This window comes from Pteropus alecto, unplaced genomic scaffold (assembly GCF_000325575.1).
Source record: "Pteropus alecto unplaced genomic scaffold, ASM32557v1 scaffold66, whole genome shotgun sequence".
NCBI classification, from domain to species: domain Eukaryota; kingdom Metazoa; phylum Chordata; class Mammalia; order Chiroptera; family Pteropodidae; genus Pteropus; species Pteropus alecto.
Window position 1 is genome coordinate 1,273,677 of NW_006438869.1, and position 24,109 is coordinate 1,297,785.

Consider the following 24,109-nt stretch of genomic DNA (forward strand, 5'->3'; position numbering starts at 1 on the left):
TTAAAGACACCACAGCCTAATGTCCCTAGTTTGCAACTCAGAAGGATGTTGCTGCTGCATCTAATACGAGAGTCTCCATGACGTCATGGCAATGACTCTACGTAACATCCGGGGTAACCTCCAGCTCCTGCACTGCTAACGCTCCCACCATCTCCAGGTGACGCTCAGGTGCCTGTCTGTGCCTAAGGGCTGTGCCTGCTCTGCAGGACACGGAGCAGAAGCCTGACTCGGCTGTGGGTTCCCACGGCAACACATTCTGACCTTGGGAAACTCAGGCAACTCCCCGTTGTTTGCCTGTCTTGTGGGCCATTGAACAGGCAGTTCCTGAGGACCCAGCAAATGTGCTTACGAAAGAGCTGCAGAACCACATCTAGGCAAAGAGCGCCCCACGAAAGCAATTCACAGGCGCTCACCTGGGAGGGAGCAAAGGGGAAACGCTAAGAATGAGCGGGTTGCCGAAGTTTCTGGGCAAACGGGGCCAGTCTTCTGATGCTCCGGAGAGAAACAGGGCAGGCTGCTGCGGGAAGGGAAGCGGTCCTGCCCCGTCCATCATCCGTGCCCCCGGCCACGCAAGCACACCATGGAATTCGAATAAGGAGACCACGCTGAGGTATTTATCACTTTCTTTACATGTCAGCTTGTCACATGTATCGTTAATTTGATGATCCCAAATCGGACCTGACAAACTGCTTCTTGATGATACGGCATGTCTGGATTGAGCAGAGATGACTACCGTTTTTAATGTCGCCAGCAGAGGATGCAAGGGTCAGCCGAGGTTGCTTTCGTCATTCCTACGCCACTCCTGGCGCCCTCCACTGAGAGCTGTGGCTCACTGTAGGAAATGTGGGAGGAGCAGAAACTGAGCGCCATGGATGGAGCATCAGTGGGAAGACGATGGGGCTGAATAAACTCTGAAATGATTTCCTCAAAACTCGGTTAAGAGAAGCTGCGAGTTACAATGCACTTTTCAGGAACACGGCTGTGCCAGGTAAACTCCCCTGAATCTGGACATGGGCGGGGGGGGGGGGCAGGAAGAAGCCTTTCCTCCTCTCCCTCCACCCCTCCCACAGCATGATCCCTGCCGCACGTGTGTCGGCTGCTGGCCTCCATACTCTCCAGGCCCGGCTACCACGGGATGTACTGGTCCCCCCAAAGAAAACCCACCCTCTGGGGGGAAACGATAATGTTTAGCCACTGACAGCAACACCCTACTTACACCCACCACACAGCGGCTGACGCTCATGCGTCAATTCTTTCTGAAATTACTATTCTCCACCACCTTCTAAGAGCTGCAGCTAGGAAGGCGCCCAAAGAACTGAATATCAATCACAGAAGCCGCATGGCAAGACATTCAGTGTTCGATGTACCGAAAAATCCTCTTTACACGTCTTTATGCTTCTGGCCACTGCAGCCACAAAGCCCGGGCCATTAGAAGGGACAGCCATCCTTCAGAGCCACGTCTCTTGATGAAATGTCGATGCAAAAGAAATACAGACAGATAGGCCTTACAGACCTGCCGCGTTTACGATGCTGTTGCTATTACGATGTCCTCTAAAAAGAGTAAGCAGTTAAAAAAAAAGTGCTAAACATTTAGTCCCTCTAAAGCAGTATTTACGATAACAAACTCTTCAGCTGATAGAAGAGGGAAGGTACTGTATTAATAGCCAATAGCCCATCCGATGGAAGAAATTAGAATGTTATAAACCATCCCTCCCCCATACACACGTGTGCATGCACAAGGTCACTCGGCTGGCTAATGGTACAGGCGGCCAAACGCGGGTCTTCTCACTGGATCTTTCTATTTCACCCTGATGCCTCATGAACACAATTCAGTGGCTACGGAACCTTGGAAACTATCCTCCAGGTCATCTTAACAAGACCAACGCGAGGCCACTTTCCTTGGGAAGAAATAACAGGTAAGGAATGGAGGCGCATAGAAAAACGATCATTAATACCCAGGCAAGAGACAAAACCGTTCTTGAGCATTTTTAGTAAGGAAAAAGACAGCACACTACAGTCACTAATTAACACACAGCCCTTCACAAGGAGAGACGAGAGTGCTCGAGACTCAAGCATCAGAAGACAGGTGTGAAACAAAGCCCCCACCCCATTACGAATCTTGGTCGGAGTTGGCTATCCATCACACTACACGGCGCCGTCTTCATCCTCGTTATAATGCTGAGCTGTGACACCTTCGGTGTTGACAGAGCTCCTAACGGACACTCGGCGTCTCGCTCTGTGTCTTAGGGGGACTGTGTGACGGTCACTCGAGTGCATTTGCCAGGCGTCCATTTGGAAGAGGAGTAAAGCAAACGCCGAAATACACACGGTGCGTTGTTTGGGTGCAGAAAAAATCGGAGGCCTGGACGTAACCTGGAGATCTGTCCAACGAGCCACAGAGCACAGGCGGTCCACTGCCTTGTGCTAGCCTAAAAACGTCACGCAACCATTTTTTAGTAAAAACATGAAAAAAACTTTCAAGCACAGCACCTTTGAGAGTTTCTGATTCTGAGATGACTTATCATTACCCACCAGGAACCGCTCCGCCACCCAGGAATGCAGACAGCCTCGGCGAGGACGGAGCTGTCTCCCCAAGATCCCCGAGGGCTCCCTTACATTTCCTCGCGTCTAGTGAAGTTCCCGCCACGCGACGGGAACTCTGTAAATGTGTGACTGTTAATAATTCAAGTGTGCTTTAATTCTCTTCAAAGATCGCAGGTGTTCGTTTTTCCTCATGCTGTGTTCACCATAAACGTCCCGCAAGAGAAATAGACTCGTCTACGAATCTAGTGTTACAGATGAGGAGCTGACGGCCCCAAAGGTTCGTGCCTCACCTGGGACCACGAAGGAGCCACCAGCCCAGGCTCAGGGACCCTGGCCCCTCCCCGCCGCTTGGGACTTTCCCAAGCCGAGCTGCTTTAAGCACATTTCGAGCAGATAATGGAAGGCTGACTCTTGGGGACTAAGTGTACCTAGACTGCTTGATTTTGTAGTCATGAATGTGCTTTGGGATAAGAAAGAAAGCGAAGAGATTAACAGATAAACGACTGGGCAAAAGGCCCAGGCCGAGTTGGGTCAAACTCTACACTTGTCCTTTCTGGTTCCTAGTTCCCTAAGGGACGCTGACTCACTCAGCGACTCTGAGGGAGGAGGCCTCGTGCGCACCCCCAGGCCTGCGTTTCCAGTGCCTCTTATCCAGGGACGACAGCCACGTGGGTGCAAAGGCCTAGAAGATGCTCGGGGTAATATTCCCTCCTCCTCTCAGGAGAGAGGGGGTTCAGTGGACGCTGTGGCCCGGAGCCTCTTCCCCCCCCGTTTCTCCCACTCAGGCGCCCCTCCGCCCCACAAAGGTGACAAAGGCTTTCTCATAGAAGCCCACGCTGTAGGCTCAGCCTTGCCAGAGCTGCAAAGGGTTTGCGTTTATTTTGATCTATAATCACATTCGGAATCTCTGGCAAAATGAAAACAGGCTCTTCCATTCTCCAACAGTATTTGTTTTGTGCCATGTGGCACACCCTTCCCATTTAAGACTTATCAGTTCTTTTTTCCACTTAAAGTCATAACGCATTCAGTAGCCATGAGTCATTGATTTTACACGGATGCCAACTTCCTCTTATTGTACTTTTCTGGTCTGATTTCCTTTCTTTGCAGCTGGTTTCGGGAATCTGAAATCGATGGCTTCTCAGGTTGAACCGGACCCCGTCTTTGTGCCCTGTGTTTCTCACGCACGGGGCCGCGTGGTTCCCAAGGGAACAGTCATTTTCCTGGCTCTGCGGCTGCTGCCATCAGCTCTGAAGACTTGCCGGAGAGCGGCTGCCATGGGCCAGGCCCCGGGGGAGCGGTGGCGGTGGGGATGTCCTCGTGGAAGCCCGCGCCACCGCAGCGGTCCGACACCGTGCCTCGCAAAGCTGCAGAGCCCGAGCCGACAACGGGGGGACAAGGGGACTCACGGGAACTCTTTTATCTGAAATGAATTTGGATGGAAACTGGTATCTGGTAATCCAATCCGAGTGTGGAAAATATGTCTCCGAATGTTAAACTTCCAAGTAGAATTTTAGGCTCTCTTTTCAATAATTCTCTCCGACCCTTTGCGAAAAGAAGGCTGGTTGCCAGAATGTAAGTAGTGGGCAGCAGAGAGGCAAGTCTTTGGAATCAGACAGATTAGGATTCAAATTCTACTTCTGTCCGTTCCTATTGGAACGACCTTGGGCATGTCGTTAGCCCTTCTCAGCAGACGTCCTTGTCCATAAAATGATGTCCGCCACCTCCCTGTAAAGTGTGAAGACAAAGTAAGACTATATTTATAAAGCACCAGGTCTAATGGTGGCTTGTATTTGTCATTATTGGGCTGGCAGACTTTCTGAACGATGCTAAATTGCTTGTTTGATGGCAGAAACAGTCTCATCCCTCACAGCCCAATTAAGATGCGACACAATCGTAAACTCAACAGGCTGAATGACAGATACTTTCAAAATAGATTAAAGTGCCATGAAAAAAAAAAAAGCTCAATCTTGCCCTATGGATAGTTCTTGCTTACGCTGTCCTCCTCGTCCCCTCTGGAGTACTTAAAAATACGCTGGTGAATTAAGAAGTTATAATTACTTACTGAGAACCAAAGGGTAAATGATCTATATGGCATTGTCTACGTTGCACATTGTGTCGATTCACAGACTTACTGGCATTAGATATTGGGATGGAATCTCGCCACTCAAAGTGTGGCAGGAACGAGCGGCGCCTCACCCGCTGGGAGCCTGCAAGAAATGCAGAGTCTCAGGTCCTACCCCAGGCCCGCTGACGCAAAATCCACATTTTCACAAGATTCCCGGGCAATCTGCAAGAGCATTAAAATTTGAGAGGCTCTATGAACCCCTCCATCACTGAGAGGAGACGGGTCGTGGGATGCTACAGGTGATGCCCCAGGACTCAGGAGAACAAGATTCTCCGTGGCAAGCTAACTGGTGAGGTGGCAAAAAGGTAAAACCTCAGACCCTTCGCAGTTTCCACTTTAACAGGGGGCACGGCAGGAGGAAGGGTGCACAGTGATGTGGCTTGCTCGGTGGTGCTCCAGGACGCACACGGATGGCCGTGACCCGCAGCACTGGGCAAGGGCGCTGTGCCACACCTTGGAGCAGCTCGGAGAGCTATCCCTCGCATGAAGCCCGCATGCCGAAGTGTGACTGAGGAGAGGGGCGATGTGGGGAGGGCGAGGCGGAGGGGCGGGAGGTCCAGCCAGCCCCCTCCGGCTTCAGCACACCGCCTGCTCTGACTTCCCCAAAATGCCCATGTACGCCGCTCCCCAGCGAGGACAGTCTCTGCTCATCGAAAGTCTGTGTGTGTTTCTAGATTGGGAGGGTCTCGACTTTCCCATGTTAATTTCATAGCATGTTAATTAACAACGTTCATGTTGTTTATTAGCCTAGATTTCTCCTCGGCCCACAGGACTCATCCAATATTGTGGGCTGTTGACAACCCTTTCTCCACACTGCCCGCTCTCCATCGAATCCATGTGTAGCAGAAGGAAATCTTAGCTGCAGAGGTCAAGCTATGCCATAGGCAGGAATGTCGATCGATAAATGAAACTAATTAGTCCTCTTATAATCAAACTTAGGCTGTATACTCAACTGCCATCTTCGAAATACATGCCCACATGTATTAGAGCTTGCATATTTCTACTCTATCATCTTAGCTTTCCTTGCCTTCATTTCCCACCTCCCACGACGCCCCCAAAAGAGTAAACAGCAATTACTTCTCTACATTCGGTCGGACTGGCCCAAGATGCTCAAATTTCGTTATCACGACACTGGGAAAACGTGCTGCAAAGGGACACTTAACAGATGCCATTTAGAATCTTTATTCTCCCACTTGAAATCTTTGGTCCTGACTTATAGAAATACGGAAGTTACCCAGAATAAACGGTTAGTGGTGGCAGTTCAACTTTTTGGAAGAATCCTTGGAAGATCCCGGACAGACCCTTCTCTCTGGTGCCCCGCAGGCCACCGCAAAGCTCCGCTTTGTAAAACACCAGCGAGGCCGCAGTCCCCCGCCTTCGGACCAGCGCACCAACCCCCCCCAAATCCTTAGCCTCAGGCCTGACCGTAAATCTTGGAGAGATATTTCCACACGGATCCTGCTCTGGCTTCCCCTTAGCAGAAAACGCATCTTTCTAGCGACCTCGAGCCAACGGTGGAGCAGAAACGCTGGTTATCCTGGTGACCCGCAATGTCTGAGTTAGGGAGTCACGTGACCCAGTTCTGGGCGATGAGTCTGCTAGAGGGCCTCTGGCAAAACTTTTCTCGCTCCTGACAAGAGACTCCAGAAGAGATGCTCCGTCCTTCCTCCGGACACCACGTGTCCGGACCTGACCGCCTGCCCGCCCGTGGAGGAAGGTGGAGCTACCAGTGGTGCGGACAGGTGGCCCTGGATGTGCCCGAGGGACCCGCCTTGCCCAGAGCCAACCCTGCCCCTTCTTCACAGGAGACAGCATGTGTCCTTGCTGCCTTGTGCGGTTTGAGCTGAGGTTTGTTGCTGTTGGCAGCGGGAAGCCTCTGAGGAACCCCCTCTCCCCACCTTCGCCTGAGTGTCCTGGCGTCCCGAGTGTGGCAGCCATGGCCCTCCAGGGAGTCACTTTGCCGGAGTGCGCCGGAGCGCACTTCCTCTTTCCTGGCTCAGAAAACGTGGGCTTGGATGACAGCCGTGGTCCCCAAGCTCTCATTCACGAGACCCCTTTCTTTAACTGAGGTAACATTCACGTATCGTATCATTCACCATGTGAACCAGTTAAAGTACAATTCAGAGGCTCTTTTAATAGTGTGTTGCACCACGATCTAATTTCCAAACATTTTCATCATCCCCAGGAGAAAGTCTTAGCAGTCACTCCCCTCCCCAGCCCCTGGCAACCAGGCATCTGCTTTTCATCTCTTTGAATTTGATTATTCTGAACATTTCAAATAAATGGAATCGTGTAACACGTGGCCTTTTGCGTCTGGCTTCTTTCATTGCGCATGATGCTTTCGACCCCGTGTTGTAACAGGTGTCGGCACTTCATTCTTGATGGCTGATTATTCCACTGCATGGATGTTTTGTTTATAATTCAGCATTTGGTGGACACTTGAGTTGCTTCCCCTTTTTGGCTAGTGTGAGTGATGATGCAGGGACATTCACGCACAAGTGTTTGTTTGAACACCTGCTTTCAACTCACGTGGGTACATACTGCGGGTAGAACTGCTGGGTCATGTGGCAATGCCATGTTGAACTTTCTGAGAAACCGCCGAACCTCTTTCACAGCAGTGAAGTCTTTTTTTGTTTGCTTTATCAAAAAAAAACCTTTTTGGTAGTAAAAAACATGTATCATAAAAGTTTCCACCTGGACCATTTTTAAGTGCGCAGCTCGGCAGTGTTATGTGTATTTATGCTGCCGTGAAACAGGTCTCTAGAGCCTTTTCCTATCACGGAACTGAAACTCTGTGGCTATTTGCAACAGCTCCCGTCTGCACCCCTCCCGCCCCTGGCAGCCACCACTGTACTTCCTGTCTCTATGAACTCGACTACTTTAGATACTTCACGTAAGTAGAACCGCACAGTTTTGCTCTTTTGCGACTGGCTTATTCCATTAGCATCCATGCTGCAGCATGTGACAGGATTTTCCTTTTTAAGGCTGCATAGTATTCCATTGTATGGACATACCGTGTTTGTTTATCCATTCATCTGTTGATGAGCATTTGGGTTGTTTCTACCTCTTGGATATTGCGAATGTGAACATGGGTGTGCAAATATCTCTTTGAGACTTCTCTTTCAATTCTGTTGGAGATATACCCAGAAGTGGGCAAAGACTTCTTTTAAACATAAAAAACTTTATGGATCTCTATCCAATAGGTGTTTCTGGCATCTAGACTCTTCTAGATTTTATTAAAATCTGACATTCCACTTCCCGAGCACTCCACCTGGGAGCACCTGGATTAGGTGACCTCTTAGGTCGAGTCCGGCTCTAAATCTGATGACTCCATGAGAATTTCTCGATACGACACTACCCTCGTGACTCTGGTCTCCATTCCATATTAACGACGACAGCCCTGCCTTAGAGGATGCACACAACCAAGACACACAGTCAATACCCCACCTAGAGGGGGTTGAGGGCCCAGCAGAACACGCTCACAGGAATAAAGAATTTTATTCCTCAACGCCGATCCTACCTAATTTAAAATAAGAAGTAATCAAGTAATTAAGTTAATTAAGTATTTTACCTTTAAAGAATTAAAGTCTAAGCTAAATATTACTGATTCACTGAGTACAGCAGTCCCCCTTACCCAAGGTTCCACTTGCCATGGTTTCAGTTACTGTGGTCAGAAAATATTACACGGAAATTTCAAGAAGTAAACAATTCGTAAGTTCTAAATTACATAGTGTTCTGAGAAGCACGATGAAATCTCACACTCATCCCACTCTGCTTCCCCCAGGGGTGTGAATCATCCCTTTGCCCAGTGTCTTCACGCTGTATGCTGTGTTTGCCACCAGCCTGGTAGTCTCTTAGTAGCTGGCCAGGTGTCAGAGTGACTGCCGAGGTCACACGTGCTTGTGTACAAGTAGCCCTTGTTTTACTTAATAATGGCTTCAAGGCCATTCACGTAACTTTTATTACAATATGTTGTTACAGTTGTTCTATTTTATTATTATTGATGTTAATCTCTTACTGTACCAAACCTGTAAATTAAAATTTATAATAAGTCTGTATATATAGAAAAAAAGCAGAACATAGAAGGTTTGGTATTCTCTGCGGTTTTAGGCATGCCCTGGGGGATCTGAGAACATCCCCCTGGGGGTAAGGGAGGGCTAGTACTGTATTTTCTGAGTGCTCTGCATTCTGGGACAGTTGAAGTCAATGGAATTTATTTAAACATAGGGTTTAAAAATTACAGGCATGGTAATTGTAATGTAATAAACTCAGAAAGGGCTCTTGTTTCTATGTCATTATTCATATGTGAAGTTATTATTACACATTTCATTCTATAAAATCTAACCTCTGGAGAGGTGATTTAAATTCGGTTCACACGTTTATGTAATAAGAAGATACTACTGATAAATAGTGCAACCCTTCGAGTAACACCAGAGAAACACGAGCCACCCGTTCCGGAGGCTGATGGCTCCGTTGCCTTCTCCCCTCTTCCACCTGATAAAAGGAGCTCGTCCAGTGTGGAGCGGGGCCTGACGGTCTTGCATGGAGGCTGGAGGCTGGAGGAGGGACGGGGAGCAGGAACGGGGTGCTCAGAAGCTAATCCATCACGCCCGGTTCCCGCGTCCATTCTGGAACTGGACGTTGTGTGGACAGCGCCTCCAAGCCACGTACCAGCCGCCCAGGCACTGGGGGAAGCTGGGCCATCAGCCCTTTCCTCTCGCCCCCAAACTGAAGGAGTCCAGCTCGGCTCCTGTGACAAACGGACGATGCCCACACGCTCCCTGCCTCTGTGGCGCGGCGAGCCTTCGGTTTGCTACCTGTCAGACTTGCGCCGACCTCCAGTGCCCACCTACGTGACGAGAACTCAGAGACTGAGCTCCGGACAATGCTCATGCCCGTGACTTCTAGAACACAAAGTGTTCGGGTCACACACATCACACCGTGTCTACTGAGCAGTTCTAGGCAAAACTTCTCAAAATGCACATTGCTGCATTCCCAGGGGTCAACCTAACATACACATAGCCACAGGTTTGGGAGGAAAGGCTTAATTTATACTACACAGAACAGGAAAACTGGTATTGGAGCCACCACTAAGCAATCAATGACAAAAGCAGTTCTTTGTGCTTAGGAGGGAAAATGAGATGAACATGCCAATCTATTTTATTTACATTTATTTTTTCTCTAACAAAACAAAACAAAATGAATTCGATTTTACCACTATTTGCTATGTCTGCAGGCTGACTGTCACTCTGTCTCCTGGCCCCATGGTCCTTAGGATTCTAGAGGAAAGAGGTGGGTCACCACCTACAGGCCCCTGTGCCCCTTCGATTGCTTCCAGTGTCTTGCAACATCCATACTACGCTGTCTGGGTAAAGGGGTAATGAATTAAATTCTCTAGTTTTATCTTTGATGTGTCCCAAGCACCTAGGACGGTGCTCAAATGTATTACAAATGAATTTAAACTAAGTTTTACAAAATAAACAGGTAGCTTCAGAAGATTCCTGCCCCTCCCCCCGGCAAAAAAAAAAAAAAAAGCCTCTGGAGGCTGAGGTTAAAACCAGTACAAGCACTAGTAAACAATAATAAAAGAGAAAGGCTTATGCTTCTGGTTTAAGTACTTTGTGAGCCACATGACCAAACCAATCTAATCAGATTTGACAAGAAGTTGCCCTCCACCGCAAACTCACCAAGAAGGCCATTAGAAATTTAGATTTACATCCCGAGTCATTAATGAGAACCCTTATCTCAAGGATATTTACTTGGACATTGAAATATTAGTTAATGACAATATAAAGTCACAATGATTAGTAAGACATTGAAAATACTGCTTATCGCACCTTTGTATAATACATTAACGTCCATTTTGTATATACTTTATCATTCTATAATGATAGAACAGTACACATGTATAATTTAAAAATGAATCCACATATATTGGGGGTGGAGGCACAAAACAGGTTTTAACTTGATGGAGTGTGTGATCGAAGTCCGGGCCACGCCCCTGGTCCAGAGCATCCGCCAGTCAGGAGGGCAGACTGCAGTGCTCAGCCCAGGCAACGGCACGTACTGGCACAGAGGTCGGCGTCGTCTGCCACGCAGAGCCTCGCGGTTAATAAATCGGCGTGCTGCCAAAGCTGCTGACATGTCAGCGGAGCCTGGCTCTGCCGGAAACTGCCTAGCGGCACGATGCTGCCTGCTTGTCCTGGGTCAAGCGTGTCCCCTTGCCCCCCAGTTCCCCACCTTCTTATGTTAAAGCCCCACCCCCATCCTTCAGAATGTGGTCTTGTTTGGAAACGGAGTTGTTGCGGTGCCATTATTTAAGATGAGGTCACAATGGAGCAGGGCGAGCCCTCAATCCCATGTGACTGGTGTCCTTATGGAAGGGGAAACCAGACATAGATACGCACACAGGGAGAATGCCACGTGAAGATTAGTCATGCTGCCACCGGTCAAGGGACGACCGGAGCTGCAGGAGGGGCCCGCGGGACAGAGCCTTCCCGCGGGCTTCAGAGGGAGCGCAGCCCTGCTGACCCCTTGATCTTGAACTTCTGGCCTCCAGGACTGTGAGAGGATACATTTCTATTGTTTAAACTGCCTAGTTTGTGGTCCTTTGTCATGGCAGCCCCAGGAAACCGATACACTGCTTCTCGAAGGGAGGAAGCCAGTCCCAGAGGAAGTTCTACCCACAGTCACCTGGGGGAACGCGTATGGGTTATCTGAGCTTTGCGGGGCCACGGAGAGTGGAGTGCTGCCATTAGGATGGATTGCAGGCCCCGAGTGCAGACAGACACTCGCCGTCCATGGACGGCCGCTCCCGAGGCCATCTTACACGCTCCCAGCTCACTCAGGCGGCCACATGGGATGTAGAGGCCTGCACGAGCTCTGCCATCTTTCTGCTGCCCAAGGTGCCACGGGCAAAATGATTACTTTCACCACTCCCTTGCTGGCATACAAGCTGCAAAGCTTCATCACTGCCCTGCGTTGCCTGCGGACTTAGAGCACTGATGCATGAGTCTCGCGTTGGCAAGCCCGGCTGTGAGAGCTGCTGCACAGTGACTAGTCCTCCCGTCTTCTCGCCAGTGGCCAGGGCTGTTCACGCTACTCTATGCTGCCAGGAAATCGCGCCCCAAAGGCTGTTCTGAGAATCTTGCTGTGCCTTCAGGATGAGTGTCCTGGAGGAGGCATCTTAGACCATAAGCAAGTGACAACCAGTTATCCCCTTGACAAAGATATTTCATGTCACTCGACACCTCTGCCTACTGAGCCTCTGCTTTGGGCTCAGGATGGGGGTCTGTGGCCCACTGAACTCCAGCACCCAAGTCAGCTGTTGTTACTCTGTCTGCCGACACAGGGCACCCAAGACAGCACGGGAGTTGGCAGCTGGTGGCACTCAGCATCCCTAGTCCACTGGCATCAACATACATCATGGTGAAAAGGATACATCCCTTTTAAAAGGCAGCTGAAAACCAGCCTGTATACAAAAGATGATCCTGGGAAGTAAAGATGATGTTGAAATTGGTTCGTTGCATGCTTTAAATAAAGTTCAAATATGCAGATAATGGCTTAAATAAAAATGCTCTATGTCATCTCTTAATTTATGAATTTTAATTTTCTATTTCTTATCTGAAGTATTAACTTTTATTGAGAGAACCATTGAAAATGGTCATAGATTGCTATTTGGCATCTGGTAGGAACGGAATTGTTTTCTTTAAAAAAGACAAGTGAAATTCTAGCCCTACTACCTAGAACCTGACCTTTTTTTGAAAATAAAGTCTTCACAGACGTAATCGAGTTAAAATAAAGTTATCAGGGTGGGCCCTAATTCAGTGACTGACATCCTTAAAAAGGGGAAATTTGGACACAGAGAGATATACACCGAGGGAAGATGACGTCAAGGACACAGGGAGACAGAGCTGGCAGTGATGTGTGTACAAGCCAAGGAACGCCAAAGGCTGTCGGCAAACCACCGGAAATCAACCCTGGTGACACCTTGACCTTGGACTTCCAGCCTCTAGAACTGTGAGACAACACATTTCAGTTATTTTCAGCACCCCGGCTCCCACCCTGTGTGCGATACTGATTCCGGCGGCCCTATAATAATACAGCATCCACTAAACAATACCCATTTCAGGCAAGAGTTATCAGTGGATGCTAAAAGCAGCAGGCGAAAGTCTGATGAGGAGCAATACCCGCAGCCCCGTCACGGTCATTCTCAGACGTGCACAGAGCAGCAGAACATTACAGCCACCGACACGCAGGTTCCCTTACGAGCCGGACAAAATGACACTCTCTGCCTTATTTTAGCTTTTATACTATGAACAAGCGTCCTTTTCACGGTGTCCACTGTAAACACACTCTTTGTTGTTTAACTAATAAATATATCAGGAGAGATACTTTGAGACTATGCAAATATTCCGTTTCTCCTTAAACTTTCACTCACTGATCATAGCATCCATCGGTGGGTCTTGTCCACAACCATTACTGTGCCATTTGGCTTTTGGTGAAATTCTAAAAAAAACTTATATACTTATTAACTGAAATTCTTCTATAAAGAGATGTCCCTTCTCCTCATTTATGTATTCAGTTATTTATATCATGGATGTTTATTTCACTCTGAGTCTAATCCAATCCTGTCATTATTTATTTTGCAAATCATGCCAGCTTCGGCCTTAGGGGCTCCCTGAGGTTGGTGTGAGGTTGGTGTCTGTGTCGTTCTGACAAGCCCCCATTCTGTATGGTGCGCTTCCTCATGTTTGGAATTACAAGTTGTCCCAGGTTCATCTAGTATTTTTTCTGCCCTGGCCCTGGAATTAATCACAACCCCGGCTCCCTTGACTGGGGAATGGTGTTTAGAGGCTAAGATCTGGGCCCTCGGGATGCTCACCGTTACAGGGGTGTCAGTTCTTTTAGGCCTGTTCAGTGAACACAGCTAGGGAATATAGGTTTACACACTAACCATAACCCTCCCCCATCTATAGCTCTGTATGTATGTATATGTCCGAATGTCTCTACTGTGCATCCATCCATCCATCCACTCATCCATCCATTTAAAACTACGAGTTCACTCTCTAATGCCCCCAATTCAGATTCTTTACCACAAAGTTCATTTTAGTCTTCTCTTTCCTAATTTTAACCTCTTTCTTAGACAGTGAGAAACTTGGCTCCCACTACCGATGACGTATTTACTTATTTGTTCAATTTTATTATACACATAAAGCAATTTCAGAATCGCTAACCCGCTCCTGCAAGAAACACATTTACTGGATTATGGCTTTCACTAATGGTTGTTTTGTCTTCAGCCTTATAGTATCTAGTCAGAATATTGTTTTCCAAAGTTACGTAGGTTAGGTCTTTTCTTCCCACTCCTTTTGATTGGTTACATGAGCCATTTGTATAAATTAGATTCATCTGTTACTGTTCGTATTCCATTTTGAGTCTCTCCCACATTCTGGGTGGTTTGAATCGTGAGCTTGTTTTTGGGGTAAATGAAACAGGACCACAGTCCCAATCAGAGCTGCAAGAAGAGCCGAGCTCAGAGAAGAGCTGCACCTTCCACATTAATTCTGCTCAGCCCCATTTACCCTTCATTCCAGCCCCTTCCTGCCCACCCCAGTCCACACCCAAACCCTTCCATTTCAGTTTGTTCTTCCCGTCACCTATCCTTATTGATATCCTGCACCAAGCCCGATTCGTGGTAGGACCTCAGTACATGTCTGACGCTAAACTGTATTCTCCAGTGGATCCTACTGAATCCTAAGTCCATTCTATGTCTACAATTTCTCCTTTATATAATGAAACTTGTACATCTCAACTTGCCCAACAAAAGGCTTTGGGGGAAATCATGGCTTTCCTTGATTGAGTCAGTTTGGAGAAAGAATCCAGCAGCCACTCAGGAAAGTAGTAGTTAACATTAATGGAGCCTATTTCTGTCCTAGGATGTGAAGAGCAGCAGGTAACTAGAACTTAGCTTGACGGGACCTCTTGGGCAGCATTTTCAAATTTGTTACCTTCTCCCTCGACCCCCTTTTTAAAAAATGTAGCAACTCAAAACAGTTTGGTAGCATAGGAAATTATTTGTTAATCTCGAAAATTGTAAGATTAAAGGGATTAAGAGTAGCATAAATATTTGCAAGAAAAATAATTACAAGTAAAAGTTGTGGCTTTCATTTTTTTTGGTCACATAATAACCTCCTCAATGCTCCAGTTGTTCATTTTCTCTATAATCGATATTTGATTATCAGATTAATGAGGAAGGAAGCCAGCACACATGAATCGGTAAACGTGAAGCCAGTTTAGAAACCCTGGGAAGGAAAGCAGAGGGTTTTGCAAACGCAGATCTCAGAAGGAGACTGGGATCTGAGACTACGCTCGTGTTTTCATATCCAGGACTCTTGGACACAAGGACGAAAATATAAACTTTTAGGATTAGGGTAATGTGGATGGTGAAGTCACATGCCATAACATTTCCAAGAAAATAATTAAACGTTGATAAATTCTGCAAATAAATAGGTCTTTCCATATTTAGAGTAATTCCAGTCGCCTGAAACCTTGCTGTAAACTCATAATTAGACCATTTACTGATGGTGAGGATGCACGGCGGGAATTATGGGCTTGAGGAATATGGAAAAGGTTATGGGCAACCCTAGAACCAGTCCCTGTCGATCCTAAAAATATTCCATCAATTCAGGGGGCTTCTGTAGCACATGAGAGGCATGGCTTCCCAGTGAAGACAGACTCAAGGCTGAACTCCGGCCTGGCTGCTGACCGGCTGTATGTCGTTGGCTGGGTAAGCTCCCTAAGCCTTGGTTTCTTGATAGGTGTCGAAACGTAGGTTACTGTGTTGACACATTCACCCCAGCAGACTGGCGCTGTGACCTTTGAACCCCACGTGAAGCACTTTGTGGTGCCCAGCACAAAACAGGCGCTCAGTGGGCAAGCACAGAGCGAGGACTCTGGACCCAGCTGCCAGCGCTGGGATGCTGGCTTTGCCACTCAGCCACTGTGTGCATTTGGAAAAGTCACTTAACCTCTCTGAGCCGCTGCAGTGGGCGTAGTCATCTGGGACAGGGATAACAATCACTAACCAACTCTGAAATGGAGATGACAGCAGAGTATCTGCGAGCATCAAATGAATTAATTACGCAGAGCACCTGGAACAAGGCTAGTGCCACAGCACTCTGAAAACAGTCGTGATGAAGATTAACTAGACTTATTCACTCAGCCCACCAGGAAGACAGGGAGTGCCTGGTGGCGCAGGTAAACTATTATGCAGAGTGCCGGGCCTGGGGCAGGTGTTCGAAAGGAGTTGTACTGGCAATATGTCAACAGATTAAGAGTCCACAGAGGCTGACCCCATCTGTCCATGGTGTGTCAAGCGGTTTAACCCACAGTGGTCAAGAGAGAAGCCAAAGTCAGGGGGACAGGCTAACACACCCTTAAGGAACATATTATTGCAAGTTGGCTACAAGGAACCAAAATACTCTCGCTCATCCAGCATGCAAGCCCTACTCTGCAGTCAGCCCGCTTCGCAATACTTGGTTCCATGGAGAACAAACTTTATGGTAAGATGCTAAACTCTAGAGTGCTGGGTGCTCGCTCCTTCCTCCTGCAATCATTCATCCTCTGGCATATTTATTTAAATGGCATATCTTTGATAAATGCTGTATTTCGCTTCATGAAAAAAATCAATACAAAGAAAACCAACGGGCTGTTCTGTCCTCATCTGTAAACATGCTAGTAAATTATCCTCTCACCGTATTGACAGCTATGCAAGAAATAGCTGTTTGTACCTTATTCCACTTAAACTCATACAGAAGAGCATGTTTCATTAACTTCCAAGGATCTTTTTTTCTTGGAAAGGCTTTCTCTCTCCTCCTTTTTCTTCCTTCTTGAGGAAATGACTGAATATGAAAAAAGGACACCCCAAGTTTCCTAGTGGAGAAATGACGACGGGCCCACACGCTCTCACCCTCCATTCTGCATTCGAGAATTTTCTGCAAGCTCAAAGTTCCCTTATAATTTGTATGGAGGCAAAACTTGACCTGAACTGGCCCAAGTCTGTAAGTTTGGAAAATGTGTCTCCCTTGGCGTAAACGTCAAGTGCAGATGACAACGTGCTGCCTGAGACCCCTCTGCAGGTGCCGGATGGAACGCGCTGTTCCATTCTCCTAAAATCCACGTCAATCTCCTAAAGCCCCTAAATGTCTTAATTCTGAAATAAATCAGGCCCGGGCTTTTCAGATACAGGATTGCGGACCTCTAGGAGTTACCGATCCAAACACGGCTTTGTGACAATAGTCGGAGAAAAAGATTATGCTAGAGTTTTGGTTAAGCTGGCTTCTTTTAAAACCAGAGCTTGGGCCGAACCTTCGTGTTGCTGACCTCATGACCTAAAATGGGAAATAATCACTCAGAAACTTTGCCCCAAATTTTGTCTGCGCCTCAAGTGATGGCGCAGTAACTCATACCGAATGGTGCAGCGCACGCTTAAGCAGACACGGGAGCCACCAAAAACGTGTACGTCCTTTTTCAAGGGCAGAAGCTCATGGTGGGAGCTACCTCGTTGGAAGCCCAGCCTGCTCTGGACCCATGGGACTGGGGCTTCGATTCCTGTCCCATTAGTCTGCAGGGCGCACAACATGGGCCGGTGTATAGTCCCTGTGGACCCGCGTCTCCAGTGTGTAAAGTCGGGAGAACACCACCTATTACCCAGGACGACGGGACTGAAGTGAGATGCTGTGCTGGGCCCCAAAACACCGGTTAGCTGTTGCCCACGCCCGTTCCACACTTCCTCTCCTCCTCTGGCAGAGACATCTCTGGGGACAAGTTGTAAGGTAGCAGGCTTAGTGCTCACGTTCTTCTACAGGGCAAGTTCAGAGGGAGGCGTATGCATGTGTGGTGCGTGCTTGCGTATTACAAGGTGCATGGAAGTGAATTCGTATTGAAGTCCTTGAACCAAACTTGACATCAGAACCTCAGAGGAAAACGAGTAATAAACGGCGAGGGGGGAGTGCAGGGTGATGAGCCTTCCGGGCCCCAGGGGGCTGGGCAGAGATGCCGTTTAAGGACGCCCAGGCGAGGCCGTGCTGGCCGTTGGTGTGGCCGAAGGACTAGGAGCACCTGGGTGCTTGTGGCCACCTTCAAAACCAGGAGCTCTCTAGCCTGGCCGCACCAACGCCAGGCCTGCCCCACACATTCAGCTACTATGGCATTTCCTAAGGTCTCCAGGCTACCGCCCCGGACTGACAGCATACTCAGATTGAGTCAGGAAAGGGGGCGGGCTCCAGACACCCCATTCCTCCCTGTCTGGGAACAGAATCACCACGTCACCGCTTAGGAAAGGAAAAATACACAGCAGGCTTTATCAGAAGCGCAGAGCAGAGAACAAACGTTAATGTTTAACTGAATAAGGTTATCTGTGAAATGTGAACTCTCCCACCTGGGGCTCTCCCATTCTTGGTCATCCTTGTCTCTCTCTTCTTTGGTGTCTGCAGAATGTGGGTGTTTCTGCACAATTCGCATTCCACCGGCTTTCACTAGAATGAAAACAAAGCGGGGTGTGATCAGCGTGAAAAGGGAACCACGGGAGGACCAGGAGAGCCAGCCAGAAAGTCTGTGGTTGCCCCATGGCCATGAGTTAGTCCAGACCACCTGGCAGCAGCCATGATTGACTACAGAAGTTAGTATTGTTGGGGGGAAGATCCAAAGCTATCTGTTGCTCCAGATCCATTTAGAAACTCCCCAGGCTCTTGTTTATTTCTTTGGTCTCCTTATAAGTATTTCACAAGAGCGGAAGTGTCACCAGAGTATAAACCACGTGGGGACAGTGGCTGCTTGCTTTAGGTTCTGCACAGCTTGATGCAGCCAAGTCCCAGGGAATCCTCGCAATGCTTTTTCTTTAAATTTCAAATTGTCCTGCATTATTATTTTTAAATCACAGTTGACAAGCAATATTATATTAGTTTCCGGTGTACAACATTTATATGCTTTACACAAAGTGATCACTACGATAAGTGTAGTAACCATTTGTCACTGTACATAGTATTACAATATTATTGACTATATGTTATATTAGTTTCCGGTGTACGACATTTATATGCTTTACACAAAGCGATCACTACGATAAGTGTAGTAACCATTTGTTCACTGTACATAGTATTACAATATTATTGACTATATTCTCTATGCTGTATTTACATCCCCATGACTTATTTTATAACTGGAATTTTGTTTCTTAATCCCCTTTCCCGTTTCTGCCCACCCTTCTCTCCCCTCCCCTCTGGAGATCATCAGTTTATTCCCTGTAGGTATGGGTTTGTTTGTTTCATTTTATTTGTTGGTTTGTTTTTCAGATTCCACATTTAAGTGAAATCATATGGTATTTGTCTCCAATGATGCTTCTGATGGGGCGATACAGCCACATGGTGACATGGGACAGTCACTGTGCTAACAGTCACAGAGGCCACTCACGTGGCAGCCAAGACTTCTATAGTAGCCTTTCCCAAACTGTGTTATGAAACTTTAGTATTGGCAGATGCTAATTTAGTTTTATAAAACAGCCCTGTTTTTCTGACTTATAATTCACATGCATTTCACTCGATTAGAGTGTACGATTCAGTGATTTTGAATATATTTAGTTGTACAACCCCTGCCACAGTCAACTTGAGAACATTTTCATCACCCCAAACAGAAACCCCAACGAATAGTCACTTCTGACCCCTCCTCTCCCCAACTCCGAGCAACCAGTTATCTGGTTATGCCTATTCTGGACATTTGACATAAATGGATTCATGAAATATGTGGCCTTAGGGGACTGGCTTCTTTCACTTAGCACGATGTTTTCAAGGTTTATCCATGTTGTAGCATTGTCCAGTACTTCGTTCCTTTTTATGTCTGAATAATATTCCATCGCATGGATAGACCACATTTAATGTATCCATTCGTCTGTCGACGGACATTTGCACTGTTTTCGCACTTTGGTATGATGAATAACGTAGCCATGAACGACTTGTGTACCAGCCTCTGTGTGGACACATGGACCGTCACCTCCACTTCCCTGGGTATAACCTAGGATTGGAAGAGCTGGGTCACAAAGCTACTGAATTTACCCCTCCGAGGAAATGCTAATGGCTTTTAGCATTTCCATTCCGACTGGTCCGAGCGTTCAGTTTCTCCACAGGCTCACCGACACTCGCCATCATCTATCATCTTCATTACAGCCATCCTAGTGGGCGTGGGGGGAATCTCATTGTAATTTTATTTCTATTCCCTTAATGGCTCATATGTTAATGCTGTTTTGCAAGGAAAAAAAAACAAAACGACGTGGGTTCTAGGATCTACTAAGCATGGGAAGTGCTAGATTAAACAAATGAAACGGAGTTCCTCAGATAGGTTCTCACGTGTTAGTGAGGGCACAGAGCATGCCATCTCCCCCAGCTGTGTCTGGCCACAGGACAGTTTCCTTTTGCGGTAATGGGGGTTATCATCCTTTAGGACTATAGCGTTCCATGGAATAGAGTCTGGAAATGCTGGCCCTATTCCCAAAAAGCTGATGTGCTTTGTGGCTGGCAAGCTCCTCCGTGTCCTCGGCCATATGGTCTCAGACTCTGCCTTTTGAGGTCTCACGGCCTCCTCTACAGGAAGGGGATAGGAGCGGCACCCTAACATGGAGAAGCTGAAATGAGAGAGGCTGTTGAAGCCTAATCCCCAATGTGATGGTGCTTAGGGTGGCACCTTTGGGAGGTGATCAGGTCATGAGGGTGGAGCCCTCAGGAATGGGATTAGAGCCCTTCCATGCAGGCACCAGAGAGCTGTCATGCCCTTTCTACCGTGGGAGGACAGAGAAGACGGCAGTCTATGGGCCGGGAGGGAGCCCTCCCCAGACCTGGAATGTGCTGGCGCCTTGATCTTGGACTTCTAGCCTGAAGAGCTGTGAGATACATTTCTGATGTTTACAAGCCCCCAGTCCGCGGCATTCTGGTATGGTAGCCCGAATGGGCAGAGACAGAGGCATTTGGTAGCTCCCGGCACGGGTGAGTTCCTGACAGAAAGCAAGGCCGCGTCTACTCCACGCACCGGCCACAGGCTCACCACGGTCATCCTCCCTCCTCAGGACAGTTGCACCCAGGGCTCTGCCACAGGGTAGCTCCTATCACCCCGCACAGGCGACTTATCAGGCCACGCTCTCTGGCCTTTCAAATTCGGTGGGCCCCTGCTGAATCACGGAAGCCCAGGCCAAGTTTCTTGATGATGCTGACGAACAGAAAGGAGAACGTGAAACCCCCTCGGGCTCACACACTTCCAGTTTATGCGGTTTCAGTTTCCCCAGGAGAGTTTGCCAGCCCCTCGCTTGGGGAAGCTGCTGATGCACGTTTCGTGGCCAAGGGCACCTAGCAGCATTCTATCAGCAAAAGGCAAAGCAGGGTCTTATTTGTTTCTTGTGTTTTTAATTTTTTTTTATATATTTAATCGTTTGACATACTTGTATACCCAATTATTTTATTATCTGACATCCTTGAGAGTTTAAGCCACTGTTTTTCTCCACTGACTCTCACTTTTAGTGCGGTGATTGGGGATTATGAGCTTGTCTTCAGCAGGGCTTTATCTATGGGGACCCTATGGGGCCAGATCCCTTTGGAGGGGTGTTATACGTTCTTCTATCAGACCAGGAGAACGGGTATCTGGAAACTTCTTTTACGTCAGATTCCTTAGAAATTGCCAAACTGTGTAAACTTGAACCCTTGGCCCGTGTGAGGGCAGGCTGCGTTCACAGATTTTCAAGAACACTTTTTTTCTCCATCCGGAGCCCAGGCTGCAACAGACCAGCTTTCCCGACACCCTACTGGCTGCATTTCTCTCCCACGCCCCTCTTCCATGGGCCTGGCTGCTGAGCACCCACTTTCTGCTGGAGTCTTGGTCTAAACGGGGCTGTTATGGTGGACTCTCATCCAGTCTGACTGGTGTCCTTGTGAGAGAAAGAGACACCGGGTCCCTTCCTGCCTCCTGGAGGCCCAAGGCTCATACTAACTGTTCTGAATTTCAGTTTCTTCTCTGGGTGTGATTCCTAGGGATTTCCCTCACTTTGGGCTCAGATTAAAAAATAAAAGGGAAGAAAACAAAAAACACCATTTGCAGGTGGCTTATCAAGATTTCCCAGGTTACGCAGTGTGCCAAATCGTAAGAGATGGAGACTGAAAATAAAAATCTGTAGTACATTTAAGGTTATTTCCCACTCTATTGGAGTGTTATGAATGTTTTTCGCCAAAGGAGGAAGCTGCAAGAGTTGTCCCACAAAATGTTTTTTTAAATTCATTCTCCTCCCCCATATATCCCACCCCCATCCTATTCCCATTAGAAATTGATTGAAAGTGCTGCTATAGGCTGAATTGTGGTCCCTCCAAATTCACGTGTTGAAGCCCTAACACCCAGTACCTCGGAATGTGACTATAGATGGAGATGGGCCTTTAACGAGGTGATTAGCTTAAAATTAGGCTGTTAAGTTGGAGCCCTGATCCAATGGACTGATGTCCTTGTGAGAAGACGAAGAGACACCAGGATGCACGTGCACAGAGGAAAGGCCACATAAGGACACGATGAGAAGCCAAGGCGAGAGACCTCGGGAGAAACCAGACCAGTCAGCACTCTGACCTTGGACCTCTAGCTTCCAGAACTATGAGAAAATAAATTTCTATTGTTCAAGTCACCCAGCCTGTAGTATTTCGTTATAGCAGCCTGAGCAAACTAATACAGATGCATATTTAAAAATGATATCTGAATCGTTTCAACTTGGCAGATATAAAACTACAACTAAAAATCACAGATGTTTTCTATAAACTAAAAGAAAAAAGGGCTGTGCAGCTAACTATAAAGAAAACTGATGATGGCTATCAAGGTGACATGTGTCAAGGTGACATCGTCATCTGACACTCATGTGGAAGGGCCTCCTCTGCTGTAGGTACACATGTCAAGGGTTGGTCACTCTGAATTGGCACTTCATTGAATTTAGTTTATAAAAGCAATTAACTTCATCAATCCCTCACAGTATGTGTGGTGATTAATGTAGCAATAAACAGTGGCAATAATAATAATAACTCAAGGCTGAGACAGATTCATCTTAACTTACAACACTGCCAAAAAATATGACAGCACATACTTACTGTGATTGCTTTATCATTGTCACCAGAATTCTTCATTTGTGAAAATACAAAGGCAGAGCTATTTTTGCAGAAATCTTTTGTGGAATATTTGCAAATACAAGTATTTATATGAGAGACATTAGAAAATAATCTTGGATTTTTGTTATGGTTGTTACTCAAACGAGAGCTTCAAATTTAAAGAATAACAAGCTTCCTCTTAGCAGAAGTGCCATGCAGAGGTGAAGGGCAAGATCGAGCCAGACTTGTGTTCAAATACCAGCTCTGCCTATGTGCGTGTGTGCGTGTGTGTGTGTGCGCGCACGCACATGCACTGTGGAGAACTGCTGACTCTGTGCCCAAGGGTCCTCTGTCCTTAAGAAAGGGTGACAGTGCTCTCCCCTCAGGTGTCAGGGTGCCTGCTGTGAGAGGAAGTCATGGCTCATGCTCAACGTGTTAGGGAGCCATTCAGACCGTGGGAACAAAGGAATAGGGGCCCAGCCCAGAGCCCGCCCCCAAAATACCCTATGGCAGAGAATTCCTCCTGCATCCCCAGAGACAAAGGACAGGAGGGTCATAGTCTTAGCTGGCATAATCCGGCTACAGATGTCTGTACAGAAGATACTACCCTAATTTACACACAATTTAAGCTTCATTATGATACTATGTTTATGTCTGGAAGTTCATGAATCTAAGTGTAACAGGCTGAATTCTGGGTAAGCACATGCGCACTAGGCAGAGTTATAAAGCAGCCAGATGTCAATCAAAATGACCTCACTTGCCAATCACCTAAGATCACCTTTATTACTACCCACCACGGCCCCAAATATACCGCAGACCTCTCCCTCCCCTGGGGTTACAGCTCTCTCTCTTCCCTGGCTGTACCCCGTGCCCCCATAGGGGTACATGACCTCATTTCCACGTGGTCAGCCGGTTTTAGGCCTGACCGGTCTTCTACTTCATACTGTGCTTTTAATAAACGAATCTCTCTCATATTCACTGAGTTGAAATTCATTTCCTCACCAGTGATAAGGACCTGGAGGTGTGCGTGTTACCGGAACTCCGATCGCTCCCACAGAAGTGCTAGAAAGATCCGTCGCTGGAAGACAGGCAGGGCGATGAGGGGGCCTCCCCAAGACCCCTCATAGACTGTAAGCACCCCGCGAACCAGGCTGTGGTTTCTAGCAGGGAGCGGGGAGGGGCAGCTAATTCAAACAACCGTCCCCAAAGCACTGACTTCAGGTGTTAGAGCAAGACTTGGTGTATGCCGCCCTTGCTTCTGCTGGAGAAGAGCTACTGAACTCATTCA

At 47.6% G+C, this 24,109-nt stretch overlaps 1 protein-coding gene and 1 long non-coding RNA gene across 2 annotated transcripts in view; both read right to left on the reverse strand.

Moving 5' to 3' along the window:
• Positions 1–24,109, reverse strand: part of DAP (death associated protein) — a 194,302-nt gene that overhangs the window by 22,010 nt on the left and 148,183 nt on the right. The window contains exon 3 of the mRNA XM_015592466.2: positions 18,108–18,376. Coding sequence (XP_015447952.2) covers positions 18,108–18,376 — 269 coding nt within the window. The remainder of the gene's footprint in view (positions 1–18,107; positions 18,377–24,109) is intronic.
• Positions 1,974–10,197, reverse strand: LOC112482996. The gene is made up of 2 exons (XR_003047463.1): positions 4,677–10,197; positions 1,974–4,269 (listed from the first exon to the last, which is right to left on the reverse strand). It is a non-coding gene; the product is annotated as an uncharacterized LOC112482996 (long non-coding RNA).